General features: G+C 39.0%; 1 protein-coding gene across 4 annotated transcripts in view; it reads left to right on the plus strand.

Moving 5' to 3' along the window:
* REPS1 (RALBP1 associated Eps domain containing 1) overlaps positions 1–19,456 on the plus strand; it is an 86,829-nt gene that overhangs the window by 34,780 nt on the left and 32,593 nt on the right. For 3 of the 4 annotated variants that reach the window (XM_037844210.1, XM_037844208.1, XM_037844212.1), the window contains exons 2-8: positions 7,818–7,941; positions 9,553–9,749; positions 9,881–10,040; positions 10,501–10,625; positions 11,145–11,307; positions 11,600–11,663; positions 12,794–12,948. In XM_037844210.1, the coding sequence (XP_037700138.1) occupies positions 7,818–7,941; positions 9,553–9,749; positions 9,881–10,040; positions 10,501–10,625; positions 11,145–11,307; positions 11,600–11,663; positions 12,794–12,948 (988 nt within the window). The remainder of the gene's footprint in view (positions 1–7,817; positions 7,942–9,552; positions 9,750–9,880; positions 10,041–10,500; positions 10,626–11,144; positions 11,308–11,599; positions 11,664–12,793; positions 12,949–19,456) is intronic. The other variant, XM_037844211.1, reaches the window with a different exon arrangement.

Below are 19,456 nucleotides of genomic sequence, written 5' to 3' on the forward strand. Positions count from 1 at the left end.
ATATCACCAAAAGTTGGTTCTTTGAGAAGATCAACAAGATTGACAAGCCCCTAGCTAAACTGACAAAATCAAAAAGAGAGAAGACCCATATAAACAAAATAATGAATGAAAAAGGTGACATAACTGCAGATCCTGAAGAAATTAAAAAAATTATAAGAGGATACTATGAACAACTGTATGGCAACAAACTGGATAATGTAGAGGAAATGGACAATTTCCTGGAAACATAAGAACAACCTAGACTGACCAGAGAAGAAATAGAAGACCTCAATCAACCCATCACAAGCAAAGAGATCCAATCAGTCATCAAAAATCTTCCCACAAATAAATGCCCAGGGCCAGATGGCTTCACAGGGGAATTCTACCAAACTTTCCAGAAAGAACTGACACCAATCTTACTCAAACTCTTTCAAAACATTGAAGAAAATGGAACACTACCTAACTCATTTTATGAAGCTAAAATCAATCTAATACCAAAACCAGGCAAAGATGCTACAAAAAAGGAAAACTACCGGCTAATCTCCCTAATGAATATAGATGCAAAAATCCTCAACAAAATACTTGCAAATCGAATCCAAAGACACATTAAAAAAATCATACACCATGACCAAGTGGGGTTTATTCCAGGCATGCAAGGATGGTTCAACATAAGAAAATCAATCAATGTATTACAACACATTAACAAGTCAAAAGGGAAAAATCAGTTGATCATCTCAATAGATGCTGAAAAAGCATTTGACAAAATCCAACATCCCTTTTTGATAAAAACACTTCAAAAGGTAGGAATTGAAGGAAACTTCCTCAGCATGATAAAGAGCATATATGAAAAACCCACAGCCAGCATAGTACTTAATGGTGAGAGACTGAAAGCCTTCCCTCTAAGATCAGGAACAAGACAAGGATGCCCGCTGTCACCACTGTTATTCAACATTGTGCTGGAAGTGCTAGCCAGGGCAATCCGGCAAGACAAAGAAATAAAAGGCATCCAAATTGGAAAAGAAGAAGTAAAACTGTCATTGTTTGCAGATGATATGATCTTATATCTAGAAAACCCTGAGAAATCGACGATACAGCTACTAGAGCTAATAAACAAATTTAGCAAAGTAGCGGGATACAAGGTTAATGCACATAAGTCAGTAATGTTTCTATATGCTAGAAATGAACAAACTGAAGAGACACTCAAGAAAAAGATACCATTTTCAATAGCAACTAAAAAAATCAAGTACCTAGGAATCAACATAACCAAAGATGTAAAAGACCTATACAAAGAAAACTACATAACTCTACTAAAAGAAATAGAAGGGGACCTTAAAAGATGGAAAAATATTCCATGTTCATGGATAGGAAGACTAAATGTCATTAAGATGTCAATTCTACCCAAACTCATCTACAGATTCAATGCAATCCCAATCAAAATTCCAACAACCTACTTTGCAGACTTGGAAAAGCTAGTTATCAAATTTATTTGGAAAGGGAAGATGCCTCGAATTGCTAAAGACACTCTAAAAAAGAAAAACGAAGTGGGAGGACTTACACTCCCTGACTTTGAAGCTTATTATAAAGCCACAGTTGCCAAAACAGCATGGTACTGGCACAAAGATAGACATATAGATCAATGGAATCGAATTGAGAATTCGGAGATAGACCCTCAGATCTATGGCCGACTGATCTTTGATAAGGCCCCCAAAGTCACTGAACTGAGTCATAATGGTCTTTTCAACAAATGTGGCTGGGAGAGTTGGATATCCATATCCAAAAGAATGAAAGAGGACCCCTACCTCACCCCCTACACAAAAATTAACTGAAAATGGATGAAAGATCTCAATATAAAAGAAAGTACCATAAAACTCCTAGAAGATAATGTAGGAAAGCAACTTCAAGACCTTGTATTAGGTGGCCACTTCCTAGACTTTACACCCAAAGCACAAGCAACAAAAGAGAAAATAGATAAATGGGAACTCCTCAAGCTTAGAAGTTTCTGCACCTCAAAGGAATTTCTCAAAAAGGTAAAGAGGCAGCCAACTCAATGGGAAAAAATGTTTGGAAACCATGTATCTGACAAAAGACTGATATCTTGCATATATAAAGAAATCCTACAACTCAATGACAATAGTACAATCGGCCCAATTATAAAATGGGCAAAAGATATGAAAAGACAGTTCTCTGAAGAGGAAATACAAATGACCAAGAAACACATGAAAAAATGTTCAGCTTCACTAGCCATCAGAGAGATGCAAATTAAGACCACAATGAGATACCATCTAACACCGGTTAGAATGGCTGCCATTAAACAAACAGGAAACTACAAATGCTGGAGGGGATGTGGAGAAATTGGAACTCTTATTCATTGTTTGTAAAACTGTATAATGGTTCAGCCACTCTGGAAGTCAGTCTGGCAGTTCCTCAGAAAACTAGATAAAGAGCTACCATTCGATCCACCGATTGCACTTCTCGGTATATACCCCGAAGATCGGAAAGCAGTGACACGAACAGATATCTGCACACCAATGTTCATAGCAGCATTATTCACAATTGCCAAGAAATGGAAACAACCCAAATGTCCTTCAACAGATGAGTGGATAAATAAAATGTGGTATATACACACGATGGAATACTACGCGGCAATAAGAAGGAACGATCTGGTGAAACATATGACAACATGGATGAACCTTGAAGACATAATGCTGAGCGAAATAAGCCAGGCACAAAAAGAGAAATATTATATGCTACCACTAATGTGAACTTTGAAAAATGTAAAACAAATGGTCTATAATGTAGAATGTAGGGAAACTAGCCATAGAGAGCAATTAAGGAAGGGGGAACAATAATCCAAGAAGAACAGATAAGCTATTTAACGTTCTGGGGATGCCCAGGAATGACTATGGTCTGTTAATTTCTGATGGATATAGTAGGAGCAAGTTCACAGAAATGTTGCTATATTAGGTAACTTTCTTGGGGTAAAGTAGGAACATGTTGGAAGTTAAGCAGTTATCTTAGGTTAGTTGTCTTTTTCTTACTCCCTTGTTATGGTCTCTTTGAAATGTTCTTTTATTGTATGTTTGTTTTCTTTTTAACTTTTTTTTCATACAGTTGATTTAAAAAAGAAGGGAAAGTTAAAAACAACAACAACAACAAAAAAAAAACCAAGGAAAAAAAAAGATGCAGTGCCCCCTTGAGGAGCCTGTGGAGAATGCAGGGGTATTCGCCTACCCCACCTCCATGGTTGCTAACATGACCACAGACATAGGGGACTGGTGGTTTGATGGGTTGAGCCCTCTACCACAGGTTTTACCCTTGGGAGGACGGTTGCTGCAAAGGAGAGGCTAGGCCTCCCTATGGTTGTGCCTAAGAGCCTCCTCCCGAATGCCTCTTTGTTGCTCAGATGTGGCCCTCTCTCTCTGGCTAAGCCAACTTGAAAGGTGAAATCACTGCCCTCCCCACTACGTGGGACCAGACACCCAGGGGAGTGAATCTCCCTGGCAACGTGGAATATGACTCCCGGGGAGGAATGTAGACCTGGCACCGTGGGACGGAGAACATCTTCTTGACCAAAAGGGGGAGGTGAAAGGAAATGAAATAAGCTTCAGTGGCAGAGAGATTCCAAAAGGAGCCGAGAGGTCACTCTGGTGGGCACTCTTATGCACACTTTAGACAACCCTTTTTAGGTTCTAAAGAATTGGGGTAGCTGGTGGTGGATACCTGAAACTATCAAACTACAACCCAGAACCCATGAATCTCGAAGACAGTTGTATAAAATGTAGCTTATGAGGGGTGACAAGGGGATTGGGAAAGCCATAAGGACCACACTCCACTTTGTCTAGTTTATGGATGGATGAGTAGAAAAATAGGGGAAGGAAACAAACAGACAAAGGTACCCAGTGTTCTTTTTTACTTCAATTGCTCTTTTTCACTCTAATTATTCTTGTTATTCTTGTGTGTGTGCTAATGAAGGTGTCAGGGATTGATTTGGGTGATGAATGTACAACTATGTAATGGTACTGTGAACAATCGAAAGTACGATTTGTTTTGTATGACTGCGTGGTATATGAATATATCTCAATAAAATGAAGATTAGAAAAAAAAAAAGACATAATGCTGAGCAAAATAAGCCAGGCACAAAAAGAGAGATATTGTATGTTACCACTAATGTGAATTCTGTGAAAAATGTACAATGTTTTATACTGTAGAATGTAGGGGACCTAGAGATACCAATTAGTGGAGGGGGAATGATAATCTAATAAGAACAGATAAACTATGGAGGGTAATCTCAATGTTATGGGAATGCTCAGGAATGATTATGGTTTGTAAACTTTCTTGGATATAGTAAGATCATGTTGGAAGCAATAGAGTTATTTTAGGTTTTTTTTTCTCTTATTCCCTTGTTTTCTTAGGGGTTGTTAATTTTCTTGGGGTATGGTAGGAACATGTTGGAAGCAAAGTAGTTATTTTAGGTTATTTTCCTTAATCCATTGCTTTGTTTGAAATGTTGTGGGGTTTTTTTGGTTGTTGTTTGCCTGTTTGTTTTTAATTTTTTGATAAACAAAGTTAAAAAATTGAAAAAAAATCAGTAGAAAAATGGGAGTAAAAACTAAATGACAAATAGGGTGGGATGGGGGGATGGTTTGGGTATTCTCTTTTCACTTTTATTTTTTATTCTTATTCTGATTCTTTCTGATGTAAGGAAAATGTTCAGAAATAGATTGTGGTGATGAACGCATAACTATATGATCATACTGTGAATAGTTGATTGTATACCATGGATGACTGTATGGTTTGTGAATATATTTCAATAAAACTGAATTTAAAAAAAAAAAAAAATTATTGTAATAAAACTCATTTTGGTGCTGAAAGGTACTACCTGCCCTCAGGAAATGTGGTTTTCAGGAAAGACTGAGTCTCTGAAGTCCCTGGCTATATAAAGTGCACTGTGATGGGGGTAGTAAATGCAAAGCAATTACAGTGAATCCAGGTGCCAAACACTACTGTAAGTGCTTTATCAAATGCAGCAACCTATGAGGTGGGTATATTACTGTCTCCTGCTTACATATGAGAGACTAACCTGCTCAATGCTGTATGAACCATACAAGCCAGGTTTCTCCAGGCTCATTGCCCTCTCCAGGTCTTAAAGTGAACTACAATCTGGCTTCTCTTTTGTCCTGTAAGTCAGGCTCTTGGGTAAATACCTAGGAATGTCAGCATTCAGAAAAGAAGTGAATACACCGTTGTGAAGCCAGTAAAACAAATGAAAACTTTGTCCTGCTGCTCTTGCCTCCAAACCATGCAGCCGGGATCCTGTGCTGCTCCGGAAGGTGGGAAAGTCACTCAGAGTGTTTAGTACGTGACTGAGTTACATTTTAAAGCATTGTCCATTTCTAGAAATTTATCTACAGTGGTACAAGTGCACAAACATGCATGCACAGAACATTTATGGCATTATTAGTTAAAGAAACTAAACCCTAAATGTCCCCCTGTAGGGTGGTTAATCTGGTCATTAGGGACACAGGTGCCTGACAGGCCCACCAAGTGACTTTTTAGGGGGTGAGGCCAGGATAAGTTGGAGAGAAATTGCCTTTGAGCCTTTGCATATCTCCCCCTCCAGCCTCCTCCCTGCTTCCTGGGGTGCAGAGGGGCGTGCAGACTCTGGGAGCCTTGTTACTCCATGGTCCAGTAGGAAGGTGCCGTCCCCCACCGGGCAGGAGCTGTGGCTGTGGAATCCAAATCCCTCGAGCTGGTTTTTCCCCTGGGCGGCAGCTCTGAGACTTTGGCGAAGTGAGGTTACCTCTGAGACCTACTTTCCTTCAGAACCAGGTGTTTGAGACTCTCTACACCAGAGTTCCTCGCGCTCATTCCTCAACCCGTCGCCAGCTGGCTTTTACCCACTATGCCTCCTCAACTGCTTGGGCAGCAAGAGCCTCCCAAGTGCAAACTGTGGAGTATGTTGCTCACACCTTTTTTATCTGGTCCTGCTATCTCTGTTTTAAAATTCCTTTTTTTAAACATTTTTTCTGATTAGATGATAGTATATATTTATGGTAGAAAATACAGACTTGTGTAAGGAAGACATAAAAACAGCTCTAAATCTCAGCACCCTGATATAAATAATGTTTGTCATATTTACTCCCATATATATGTACATATTTTAATAAAATTGGGATTAGTGTGAATATGTGCACTGCTTCGTATCCTTTTTATTTTTGTAACACACTGTAAGCAGTGAGTTTTAAAGGCTGTAGTTTTTTTTTCATGTGATTATTCCATAATTAATTTTGTCTATTTTTTTCTTGTGGTAAATAAGTTGCTTCTCATTTTGATCACCTCCGTACGTAAATCTGCGTGTGCAATGATTATTTTCTTTAAGGCTTGTTCCCATTTTCCAAACTCACTTCTCTCCCTTGGTTTCCCTCCTCCCGGTCCTTCCTCCAGGGCCTCTTTCCCAGGCTCCCTTTTGTATTTGCCCTTTTGTTTTGGTGGTCCCCAGTGTTGCCTTTGGGGCTGTGGGTTTGGGGGTCCAGGCAACCTCGTCCCTCCTCCAGCTCGGTCATTGCTCTGTCTGGACCCCAGGTGTGGACCCGGCCTGCCTCACGGTGCACTCTCCTCCTGCCATTGTTGCTGGGCATCTTCCCTAACGCCCCGTGGGCACCTGCAGCCATAGGAGGATGGCCCTGTGCATCCTGTGCGTGCAGTGCGTGATCTCTTCCAGGTCCCCCTTATCTGGCCTATGCCTGGGAGGATAGTATCTGAGATATGTAACAGTCCCCTGGGAGATTCCTATGGGTGGAAAAGGGCGGGGGGAGGGGACAGTCATCACAGTAGAAATATCTGCCGGCGGTCAGGCTGCAGGGCCTTGCTTGCTGAGCTCTCCTTCCTCTTCCTCACGGCCCCTCAGTGGTGCTGCACTGCCTGTGTCCCCCTTGCCCTTGTTGGGTTACTCATGAGTGCCTGCCTGCCCTCTAGCGACAGAAAAGAGAACTTCTTCCCATGCTGATCAGTGCCTACAAAATGGACTTTGCCCCCTTTTCTGGTGGTGGTGGTTGTTGGGTGATACATTGCTAAACCATCGGTAGGTGCTTTCTCGCAGTTCTACTAAATAATTTACTTCAGACTTAACACCACAACATCTCAGGTACCTAATAGTGGCCAGTCTGAAATACTTGTTGAAAGACTTGAACAATCAGTGTCAATCCTTGCAAAGTTTCATGATTTAAAAGAAACAAAACAAAGAAAAAACATTGTTGTTTTAAAGAACAGTAGTATAACTTCATTAAAAACCATTTGGGAAATGAGAGAAAAAACCCTACTCTTATTCGCACCTAAAAAATTGCTGATAGAATTCGTATATATTACTGATCACTTTCACATTTGTGTTTATGTGGTTAAAATTATGTATCCTGTTTTGTTTTTTTTTTTTCCATTTACTATTCTTAGCATTTCCAGGTTGTATCACTTAAGACTATTACTTTCAGTGGCTGCATAAGAGCCTGCTATTTGCATTGCCCTGTTGTATGCGCATTGCTTATGGGTGGTCTATTGTTTCTAAGAAATATGTATGTGAAGAAAAACACTTATTCTGAGAAAGTAAAATTATTTATTCTATGGATTTTTGATAAATAGGAGAATGATAACCTTCTTATTGTAAGGTCATTGCCTTTTTATTTTCAAATGTATAAGCCTGAAAACCAAGAAAGCTGGTAGTCAGTTGAGAGTAGTACACCATCTATCCAATATGTGGAGAAGCTGCGAGTTGACATTAAATAGCTGCTTATTTGAATGGAGACTTGTGTCGTAAATCCTAATGTTAACATTGTGTTCTTTTGTAGATTATGGAGCTTTGCGGTGCAAAAAGACTTGGTTATTTTGGAAGAAGTCAGTTCTATATTGCTTTGAAACTTGTAGCTGTTGCCCAATCTGGGTTCCCTTTAAGAGTGGAAAGTATAAATTCAGGTAAATGAGAAATATGGGAGTAACTGAAATGAAAATAAACTTCTAATCACAGTGAGGTCAAGTCTGTAGGAAGTGTGAGTCCTTTTGATGTGCGAGTGGCGCCTTTGACCCAATGAAGTGACCTGGCTTTATGCCACCCCACACCCTGCTCACTGTGAGCGTTAGAAAATTATGTCCCTTCCAGCTGTGAGGGCATTTAGGACAGACTTCATACCTATTTAATGATCATATAAATACTGGTCAAGTGGTAAGCTTTTAGAATCAGTTCACTGAAAATTGCTCAGAAAGAATTCAGGTGAACAGTTGTATTGTGGTAAACGTCAACTCAACCTTCCTCACTGTCATCTTTTCTGATAACTAAGTCTAACATTGTAGTTCAGAAGACTGTGAAGCCTCCACCCGGAGTTGGAAAGTACCTGTTGGCCAGAACTCTCTTACTAATAGGGACAAATGTTGAAATATCAGCACACTGGCACCTGATTACAGAAATCTGACCTCCTCACTGAAATATCACCTACTAATTAGCTTTTCAGTCATTTGAGGCTTATTGATGGTGGACGAAGATGGAAATCCCTTTGTTGTTTTTAAGGTGGGCACTTGAATGCCAAGAATTTCATGGTTTCCATAGGGAAAGGGGGAAAGAGAACCGCTGCGGTTTTTCATATCATTAGCATTTGTATAAATAGTTTTTAGTCCTGCTCAGGGTATGGTCAGCCACATTTTTCTCCATAGATCTCTGGTTGTCTCGTTCTTCTAGACCTGAGAGTTTGCATTCGTTTCAGGTCATTTTGAATTCTTTTACCTAAATACTGAATGAGCTTAATCTTTTCCCTTCTCGGTGTGGAGGGAGACAAAAGGTAATCATAATGGAGCGAAGTATACTTTCCTCTGAAAATTACTCTGCAGCTGAATTGCTCTAAAGATGTGAGTTATGATCCATCTGCAGAGAAGTTCTTAGTCTTTTCCTCCTTTATTTTGAATTGAATGTGGAATATCTGGCTGTAGGAGTTTCATGGCCAGACTGAAATAACACCTTGGACATGTCTTCAGTAGGTGAATAGTGAGGAATTTTCAGGAATTTCTGCCATGAAAATGTCTAAATTAATCTAGTCTCAAATTTAATGGCATCATCTGTATTTTACTTAGAGAGTTCTAAGTCTGGCACTTTAGAGAGCCAGGGGGATGATGTAGAAGCAGCCTAGGCTTTGAGATCCTGATGATCCGTGTTCATGTCGAAACCGTCAGCTACTACTCTTGTGGCCTTGGCCTCCCAGAGCCTCAGTTTCCTTATCTGTAAAGTGGGGATATGAGATGAGGTAACTAGGAGGCAAGCATAGGGCTGGACACACGTGAGTGGACATTTCACATACCTGTTGTCGCTACATTTAAGAGGACAATTTGGCATTACCACTTCTTTCTAGGTGGAGTCACCCTAAACAGTCTAAGGGAGATGAGGGTCTGAATTTTGCAGTGATAGACATTTTGTACCTGTTGTTTCTGTACCAGTTTTGGCAAAAAATTCTTTCTAATACGTAACTAATCTCAGGTTCCAGTTTTTAGTGTATGTGTCCATTTTTATTTTAAAGTAACAGTTATCTGTGTGGTTAACAGTAAAGGACCTTCCTCTGCCAAGATTTGTAACTTCAAAGAATGAACAGGAATCTCGCCATGCGGCCTCATATTCTTCAGATTCTGAAAACCCGGGGTCTTACTCTGGTGTGATTCCTCCCCCACCCGGCCGCGGACAAGTGAAAAAGGGACCCCTGAGCCACGACGCCGGCCCACCTCGCGCAGCTGCGGAGCAACAGGTACTCGGTGCGCCCGCGGCAGTGCTGTTGGTTGTCTTGTTTAGGTGCTTACACCTAACCTTAATGTTTCCCTTAATAATTACCATGCCCCCCTTAAATGATTAGCTTTGAAAATGATACTGTCCTTCTAGGAACCTGCATCCCCGGTCGTCTCGCCCCAGCAGTCCCCGCCGGCCTCTCCACACACATGGCGGAAACACAGCCGCCACCCCAGCGGGGGCAACAGCGAGAGGCCCCTCGCGGGGCCCGGGCCCGGGCCATTTTGGTCTCCCTTTGGTGAAGCACAATCAGGTATTTAGAAATTCTTTAGAATTTTAGGGTTGTAAGTTGAAAGAAACTTGATAACTTTCCTTTAAACAAAAACAAAAGTCAACGCTGAAAATTTCTAAATAGATCTCTCATTTTGAAAAGTGGTCATTGCATGTACTTACAGCGATGGTGTTTAGTTTATGGATACTGGATTCTCTGACAGTATGCTGAATAAATAATCATTTCACAGCATATTAGATGTATTATCAGTTGCAGTGTTGGTGAGGAAAGCACACAACAATTACAGAGGTTTAAATGAGGTACAATTTTAAATTGAGCAGAAAAGACTCCATTTTGGAAATTGTTGAATTCCTTCAAAGTTAGTTTGAAAGAAAACTTTTGTGATATGAGTGCTGCATTGGTTTGTTACGGTCTTAGGTAAATACCTGATGCCCTTTTTCTTCTCGAAAGAGAGTCAGCATGCTCCCTGTTCTGCCTCCAGGTCCTCCTGCTGGCGATGCCGCGTGGTCAGGGCGCTCCCCACCTCCACCTCAAGAAAACTGGGTCAGTTTTGCAGATACTCCACCAACCAGTACTCTTTTAGCCATGCATCCTGCTTCTGTCCAGGTGTGACATTTTATTGGTATTGCATTTTATTTGCTTCATTCAAAGTATTGCTGGAGTCATTTGTTTTTATACTTTGCCATTGCAAATTTTATAAATGCAAGTTCATTCTTTTATGAAGAACGGAACTATGCTCTGGGCCTTTTCTTCAAGTCTGTTATCACTGGAATGTTTCGCTAAAGGTTTTGGCTGCTTTTCTTTTTCTGACTCCCTAATGAAGTTCTGAAAGGTTTCTGCATCTAGGAATATATTTGCCTGGCTTTCTTAGCACATTTTTCATAACTTTCTGTTGCTTCACATAATTGCTTTCATTCTATACATTTATATATCATTGTGCAAAAACATACCCAGTAACCTGATTGTAACAAATATGTAGTTTGCTGATGAGTTTGTGACGACTTCTTAAATTTTAAACATCCACAGAAAGTATGTTTTATTTTCAAAGATAAGTAATCTAGCAGCCACGGTCCATAACATCATACCGATAGATACTGTACTGAGGAAAAAAATGTTTCATTACAGGACCAGACAACAGTACGAACTGTAGCCTCAGCTACAACTGCCAATGAAATTCGTAGGCAATCCAGTAGTTACGATGATCCCTGGAAAATAACAGACGAGCAAAGACAGTATTATGTAAATCAGTTTAAAACCATTCAGCCTGATCTAAACGGATTTATTCCAGGTGAGTTGTTAAAAACAGAAGTTCTTCTAGATGTGACAGGACAAGTTCTCAATTTCATAACCTCAGACATTGTTTTATTGGTCACGGATTACATAATTATAAAAGACAATTCATTCACAAATTATTTGTCTAAAAAGAATTCATGATCCCTGGGAACCCAGAGCATGTTATATGCACATATGAAGCCCACCTTTCTCCCAGTGAAAAGCATCTCATGACTCTTACCTCACATTTTATTCTTGGACCCATTACTTCAGAACAACATTTAAACACCGCTGTTTTAATGTTTCAGGATCTGCAGCTAAAGAGTTTTTTACAAAATCAAAACTTCCTATTCTTGAACTTTCTCATATTTGGTAAGTATGGTATACCATTAGTTGGGTTATGTGGGTGGTCTTAAAGGAGTTTCTGGCAGGTGGCTTAGACCCTTAAAAACTAAACTGTTATCTAGCCTCTAATCCTTATTTCCAGTACTGCTTGAGGACAGCCAGCTTCTGGAAAGGAAATAAGTGATATGGTACAGTAGTTCTGCAAAGCACTAAAATTCTTTGAGCTGTATCAGCTATTCTTATGGCTAGCATAATGCTATTAAACACGTGCAGTAAAAGCTAGTTTGCTCATACGTGGTTTTGTTTATCTCATTTGGTTTCTAACAAGTTTGATACGATCTGTACCAAGCCATGAGCTTACACTTGGTGCTTAGCTCCCGTTTAAACACAGACCGAGCCTAACTGCCATGTCATTGGGATTGGTCATTAGATCACAAATTACATCCACACATTGCTTTTAAAACAATTATCAGATAAACATAAATTTATTTAATCCTACTTTTAATATCAGTATATTTCTCTGAATTCCATATTATTTTGTTAATAGGTTTTTAGTAGCATAGGGTGGTATAGTAGGAGGTAGGTAACAATGCCTTAAACTGAAAAATCAAGAACTAGCAATAAATGTATACCTGCCATTTATAGTTCTGGAGATAAGGACAAACAATGGTTGCCTTAGCATCTACAAAATGGCAAGAGCAGCTGGGAGGTGTTCCTATTTTTTTTTTTTTTTAAATCAAGCCCTGTGGTACTATTTGATGCTTTAAAGTACATCTATGTAGAATTTTGATAATAAAGACAAAATTTAAAAACATTTTCATGACCTATTGCATAAGCCTTGCTTTAATTAAATCCTAGACCAAAGGTCATCTTTTTGTGATCATATTTATTAGGGCTGTTTTTCAACATTTTATTATGAGAATTTCAAGCATACAGAAAAATTTGAAAAGCTGTACCCAAAACTCCCATATGCCCACCACCTAAACTCTGCAGTTAATATTTTGCCTTATTTACTTTATTATACATCTTTCCATCTACTGGATTTTTTAAATTATTTATTTTTTATACTTTCTCTGGGAAAGTGTTTCTTCTTTTTTGAGAAGGTAAAGGGTTCCAAAGCGGAATTTGATTATATTCATATTAAGTTTGTCTTCTAGGGAGCTCTCAGACTTTGATAAAGATGGTGCACTGACACTGGATGAGTTTTGTGCTGCTTTTCATCTGGTAGTTGCTCGGAAAAATGGCTACGACTTACCTGAAAAACTCCCTGAAAGCTTAATGCCCAAACTGATTGATTTGGAAGATTCTGCAGGTAAGATTGGGAGCTGAAGGGTTACATGCTTTGATAAACGTGACACTTGATTCCTAAGCACAACCAAGATAGATGTAAAACTTAGCTTAATAGCTTAGAAATGTCATCAAGAACATGCAGATATGCTGTCAGAATAGAATATACAAGCTAAACTTGGATTCATGATTTGCCTTATTTATTCAACTTTAAAAAAGAGAAATAAAGTATATATGCAGACATTTTCCTTTAAAAAACCAAACTTTTTGCAGGCTCTAAAGAATTCTGGAAATTTTGTGTTTGATTTTTAGATATTGCTATTTATCATATTATTGAGAAGGGAAGAGAAATAGAACCTTACGCGGGATGTGTCCTTAAATGTTCATATTTATCAGCTTTCTGAAAAAGGAAGCAGAATCTGAAGGGTAAAAAAATTATACATTTTTCTTAAATTCTGCATAAATAAAAGGAAATCTAATGTTAAATGCTTAATGAGCCTAACTAAAACCAAATTACTGTCTTCAGTGTTCCTATCTAAATTCTCTTTTGTATATAACAGTTGAATTTTATACTTTTAAAAGGGAATTAAGATCTGGATTTGGTGCTCACAAGGGCGTTTATCCATCAGGTAGAATCTCTTTAACCCAGAAATGCAGATGGGCTATTTGTTATCTCAATTGTACAGAAGGAACCAAATGCCTGTAATCACTGGCAGGAAGAGATCATTCTCCTCAGTCAGAAAGCTCAGTTTTCTTCCCCTTTTGCTAATTATTCCTGTGACTCTGGGCAAATTTTGACCATTCATTCTCTTTTCCCTTGCTATATCTCCACCTGAGATATGGATTCGATGCCATTTATATTTCAGGACCTGGATTGTACATCGGACTCTGTGAAATTTATCAATAGATTGATGACAAAATTTGCGTGGTTTTAATTTTTTAGCCAACATTTTCCCATGAGAATCCTAGGATTTTCCTTAACTCAGGAGTTATTAAGCATTGGTTAACCTCTAGCTTGAGCTGAAAGTTAAGTATGTTTTTTAGGCAGTTTTGCTTCAAAGTATATTGATTTTTGTGCTTAAGAAATAAACGAAAGCAGCCTCTCTTTTTTAGCTCATTTGATAGTAGGAAAGAAATTGTGGTATCTTTAGACTATCATTGATTTAAACATTTAATTTAAATCAAGCTTAATTAGTTGTGTGTGGTTTGTGGAGGCTTGTCTGATTCTGTGGCATTCAGACAGATGAATCTGGCTTTGCATGTGGTTGGTGTGTTTCTTTTTCTTTTATTCAATTTAAATAAAGTCTGGTTCTTTGAAAATTTTGTTTATTGCCTGAATTTTAAGCCTGATCATTCAGAAAGAAGTTCTTTTCTGGGCATTTGTCTTTTTGTCTACTTTTATATCGTTAAATCTTTTTGGCAAAGGGAGACTGATTGGCTGCCTGCTTATATCTATGCACACCTGCTCTGACTATAATTTTAAAGATACCACAGACTCAGATAGTTTTTCCCCACCCAAGATAGTATACGGTTTCCTGATCAAGTTTTTGTAGACATTTTGACCACACAACATTAAGTTCAGATCTGTTTTGCATATTCATAAAAGATTAATTTGGGGTGGAGGAAGCCTAAATGGATAAGTAATCTTTTTTCCCCCACCTGTTGTAAGCCTGAGACTCATATGATGCAAGGTTCTTTGGCTATAGAACTTGTCCTCTGACAAGCGGACTGGGGGTCTGTCAGTATCCCTACATATCGTTATAAATAGCTGTGTTTATAGACACTGTTGTTAAACGGGGAACAACCCAAACAGTTTCTTTTGGCTCATGTGAGAATTTATGCTGAGTCAGTGCTCTGTGGGCCGTTCTGACGGCAGCAGGGGTGGGCTCTCCCTCCTCTGCCCTCTAGTGTCCTCACATGCTGTTTGTTAGGGAACACATCACACGGAATCCTGCTTCTCCTTTTCTCTTTCTGCCACTGCACTCTGAGCTCCTTGGAAAAAGGAGGATCATCGTTGTCACTGTAGTAGCTTCAGGACCTGGCACTTTGCCAGGCACATAGTGTGTTGCTCAGTAAATATTAGTGAATTAATTTTAAATGTGTGTCATTTTCAAAATAGGAAATATTTTTCTTCACATATTTCTATCTTTGAGAAGATAGTCTTTGGTTACCATAAGTTGGTGATGCTGAGACATACTAAAATATTAACTCTGCAAGTATTCTGTACTTATAGTTTAAGTAGCTCTCACAGGCTCATTGGTGGTAAACAGTGGTGATGAGTGACAGCTGCTTGGAGTAACAAGCTAGGCTTTCTGTAGTCATGCAAACATGGGTGGGGTGGATATGCATTTTTTCACCAAAATCATTTGAACAGGCTTGTGGGATTAAATAGCAGGTAAAATAGAACAACTAAGGAGCATAAGTAAAAGTACTTATGTGGACCTGAATTAAAATACTTAATATACACACCAGCACTGAATTTGGCAGCTAAAGGAAATTAAGAAGGAAACTTGGTGTTTGTTGTCTTACAAAAGAAAGCATACAAAAATTTATCTGCAGAGACAACTTTCTGCAGATGAATTCAAGAAAGAATGGTTGACTTCTTTAAAAAAAAGGACTACGGTGACCTGCCAGCCTCCCACAATACCATATCTTAGAGGGAGAGAAAGACAGATGTGTTGCGGTGCTGCACATCATGTACTCAGTCCCCAGAGAGGTTTCTCCTTTGTGGCACAGGTGCAATTTTACGTGTATTTTTTGATCATTTGAGTAATAGTCACACTCTCTCAGGCTAATCTAGAGGCTCCTGGGAGGGCAGTCAGTGGATCGGTTTTGTTCATTCTATCCCAGTACCTGGCAGGGTGCAGATTGAGCACATAAGTAGGTGTTCACATTTTCACAATGCCTAAATGATGGAACCCATGGTTCTTACTTGTTTCTGGCTCCACACCACACTGTTCACATGAGCAACTCGTCAGTATCCGGTGAGGTGCTGAAAGAGGAAGGAGTCTTCCTTCTCCCCCATGGTCACTGCTTTGCACACTGAGGTTGGGCGTATGTTTTGTTGTTGTTCGTGTGGTACACAGATTAGATCCACAAACTCTAAGCAGTACTTCCAGCATGAATATTTTAAAAGGCCGAGAAAGAGAAGGCACATGGGAGCTTCCATGAATAGTTTACTAAAAATCTGTGTAAATCCAGGCTTGAGACTAGCTTGATGCCAGTTAATCACTATTAAGAGTCTCTCATATCCACCCAGAAATTTTTAGCATATAAAAGCCCCCACACACTTACTCACATCTGTTTTTACACAAGTGTCACCCTTGATTTTTTTTTTTTCTTGTAAATTTGGGCATCTGGACCATCACATACAGAGCCACCACATTCTTTATCACACAAGGTGTTCCGTAATATGGATGTACCTTAATTTAACCAGTTCTCTATGGATGGATTTTGGGATTGTTCCCTGGCTTTACCCTTAAAACAGTGCTGCAGGGAACATGTTTACACATATCTCATTGTTTTGTACAAAGTATCCAGGATCTTTGCTTTTTAAAATTTGAGAACTTGCTACTTAAGGAAAGTTCTTAAGGAACTCTCTACTTAAGGTTCTCACTGACCTCCACACACACACGCAGACACACACACATGCACACACATTTCTTAACCGTACTCTCATTTCTTCCCAGATCATAGGGTATTGTAGCTGACAAATCAGTACAATTGAATGGCACAATTAAATTACAAATATTGGCAAAGATACACCATTTAATAAAATTGGCCAGGGTAATTAGAACTGCTCAAATCCCTGGCAGACATTGACAAACAAAGCTAGATAATACTTGTAGAAGAAAAACTTTACAAGAATGTTGACACAGAAGCTTTAAAAGATTATGGTTTAGATATCAGTGGATTAGTGAAGGTCCTTGGGAATAATTAATGGTACCCTTAGTTATTTTTGTAGAAATGACCTTTTTCCTTATGATTGTGCTGTGAAAGTCAGAAGTGACATGAAGGATGCCTCTGTGAGAAGGAGAACCCCACAGGAATGAGTCCTGTCTTCTTGCTAAGTCCTGTGCCTTCTAGAGCTGAAAACTGTGTGGCCCTCCATAGATGTGCACCGAGTGCAGCAGTGTTTTTGTTAATTTTGCTACCAGATTACACAAAAAATTAACATAGTCCATTCTTTTTAAAGACAAAACCCCAATTTTTTTTTTTTCCTGATGAAATTTTGGTCCTTATTTTAAGAGGACCAACTTTAAATGGGCTTCTTCCACTGTTAGCTGTTCTCTGATAATGGGAACCTCCTATATATCTGTAGGTTATATTCTTTGAAGTTTAATAGCTGAGTCAAATAGTGTTTATGATAAAATATTAATCACTACTGCCAAAAAAATCAGCAGGTGACATTTAATTAGTATTCTGGATGAATGTTTTTTGTTTTGTTTTGTTTTGTTTTTTTTATTTATTTTTTATTTTTTATCTTCATTTTATTGAGATATATTCACATACCACGCAGTCATACATAACAAATCGTGCATTCGATTGTTCACAGTACCATTACATAGTTGTACATTCATCACTTAAATCAATCCCTGACACCTTCAATAGCACACACACAAAAATAACAAGAATAATAATTAAAGTGAAAAAGAGCAATTGAAGTAAAAAAGAACACTGGGTACCTTTGTCTGTTTGTTTCCTTCCCCTACTTTTCTACACATCCATCCATAAACTAGACAAAGTGGAGTGTGGTCCTTATGGCTTTCCCAATCCCATTGTCACCCCTCATAAGCTACATTTTTATACAATTGTCTTTGAGATTCATGGGTTCTGGGTTGTAGTTTGATAGTTTCAGGTATCCACCACCAGCTACCCCAATTCTTTAGAACCTAAAAAACGTTGTCTCAATTGTGCATAAGAGTGCCCACCAGAGTGACCTCTCGGCTCCTTTTGGAATCTCTCTGCCACTGAAGCTTTTTTCATTTCCTTTCACATCCCCCTTTTGGTCAAGAAGATGTTCTCCGTCCCACGATGCCAGGTCTGCATTCCTCCCCGGGAGTCATATTCCAGGTTGCCAGGGAGATTCACTCCCCTGGGTGTCTGATCCCACGTCGGGGGGAGGGCAGTGATTTCACCTTTCAAGTTGGCTTAGCTAGAGAGAGAGGGCCACATCTGAGCAACAAAGAGGCATTCGGGAGGAGGCTCTTAGGCACAATTATAGGGAGGCCTAGCCTCTCCTTTACAGCAATCGTCTTCCCAAGGGTAAAACATATGGTAGAGGGCTCAACCCATCAAACCACCAGTCCCCTATGTCTGTGGTCATGTTAGCAACCATCTAGGTGGGTGTAGGCCAATACCCCTGCATTCTCCACAGGCTCCTCAAGGGGGCACTACATATTTTTTTCCTTTTTTTAATTTTTTTTAACTTTTTTTTCCTTTTTAAATCAACTGTATGAAAAAAAAAATTAAAAAAAAAAAAAAACATACAATAAAAGAACATTTCAAAGAGACCATAACAAGGGAGTAAGAAAAAGACAACTAACCTAAGATAACTGCTTTACTTCCAACCTGTTCCTACTTTACCCCAAGAAAGTTACCTAATATAGCAACATTTCTGTGAACTTGTTCCTACTATATCCATCAGAAATTAACATCCCCAGAACATTAAATAGCTTATCTGTTCTACTTGGATTGTTGTTCCCCCTTCCTTAATTGCTCTCTATTGCTAGTTCCCCTACATTCTACATTATAAACCATTTGTTTTACATTTTTCAAAGTTCACATTAGTGGTAGCATATAATATTTCCCTTTTTTGTGCCTGGCTTATTTCGCTCAGCATTATGTCTTCAAGGTTCATCCATGTTGTCATATGTTTCACGAGATCGTTCCTTCTTACTGCCGTGTAGTATTCCATCGTGTGTATATACCACATTTTATTTATCCACTCATCTGTTGAAGGACATTTGGGTTGTTTCCATCTCTTGGCAATTGTGAATAATGCTGCTATGAACATTGGAGTGCAGATACCTGTTCGTGTCACTGCTCTCCGATCTTCCGGGTATATACCGAGAAGTGCAATCGGTGGATCTAATGGTAACTCTTTATCTAGTTTTCTAAGGAACTGCCAGACTGACTTCCAGAGTGGCTGAACCATTATACAGTCCCACCAACAATGAATAAGAGTTCCAGTTTCTCCACATCCCCTCCAGCATTTGTAGTTTCCTGTTTGTTTAATGGCAGCCATTCTAACCGGTGTTAGATGGTATCTCATTGTGGTCTTAATTTGCATCTCTCTAATAGCTAGTGAAGCTGAACATTTTTTCATGTGTTTCTTGGCCGTTTGTATTTCCTCTTCAGAGAACTGTCTTTTCATATCTTTTGCCCATTTTATAGTTGGGCTGTCTGTACTATTGTCATTGAGTTGTAGGATTTCTTTGTATATGCAAGATATCAGTCTTTTGTCAGATACATGGTTTCCAAAAATTTTTTCCCATTGAGTTGGCTGCCTCTTTACCTTTTTGAGAAATTCC

This window comes from Choloepus didactylus, chromosome 7 (assembly GCF_015220235.1).
Source record: "Choloepus didactylus isolate mChoDid1 chromosome 7, mChoDid1.pri, whole genome shotgun sequence".
Classification (NCBI taxonomy): Eukaryota; Metazoa; Chordata; class Mammalia; order Pilosa; family Megalonychidae; genus Choloepus; species Choloepus didactylus.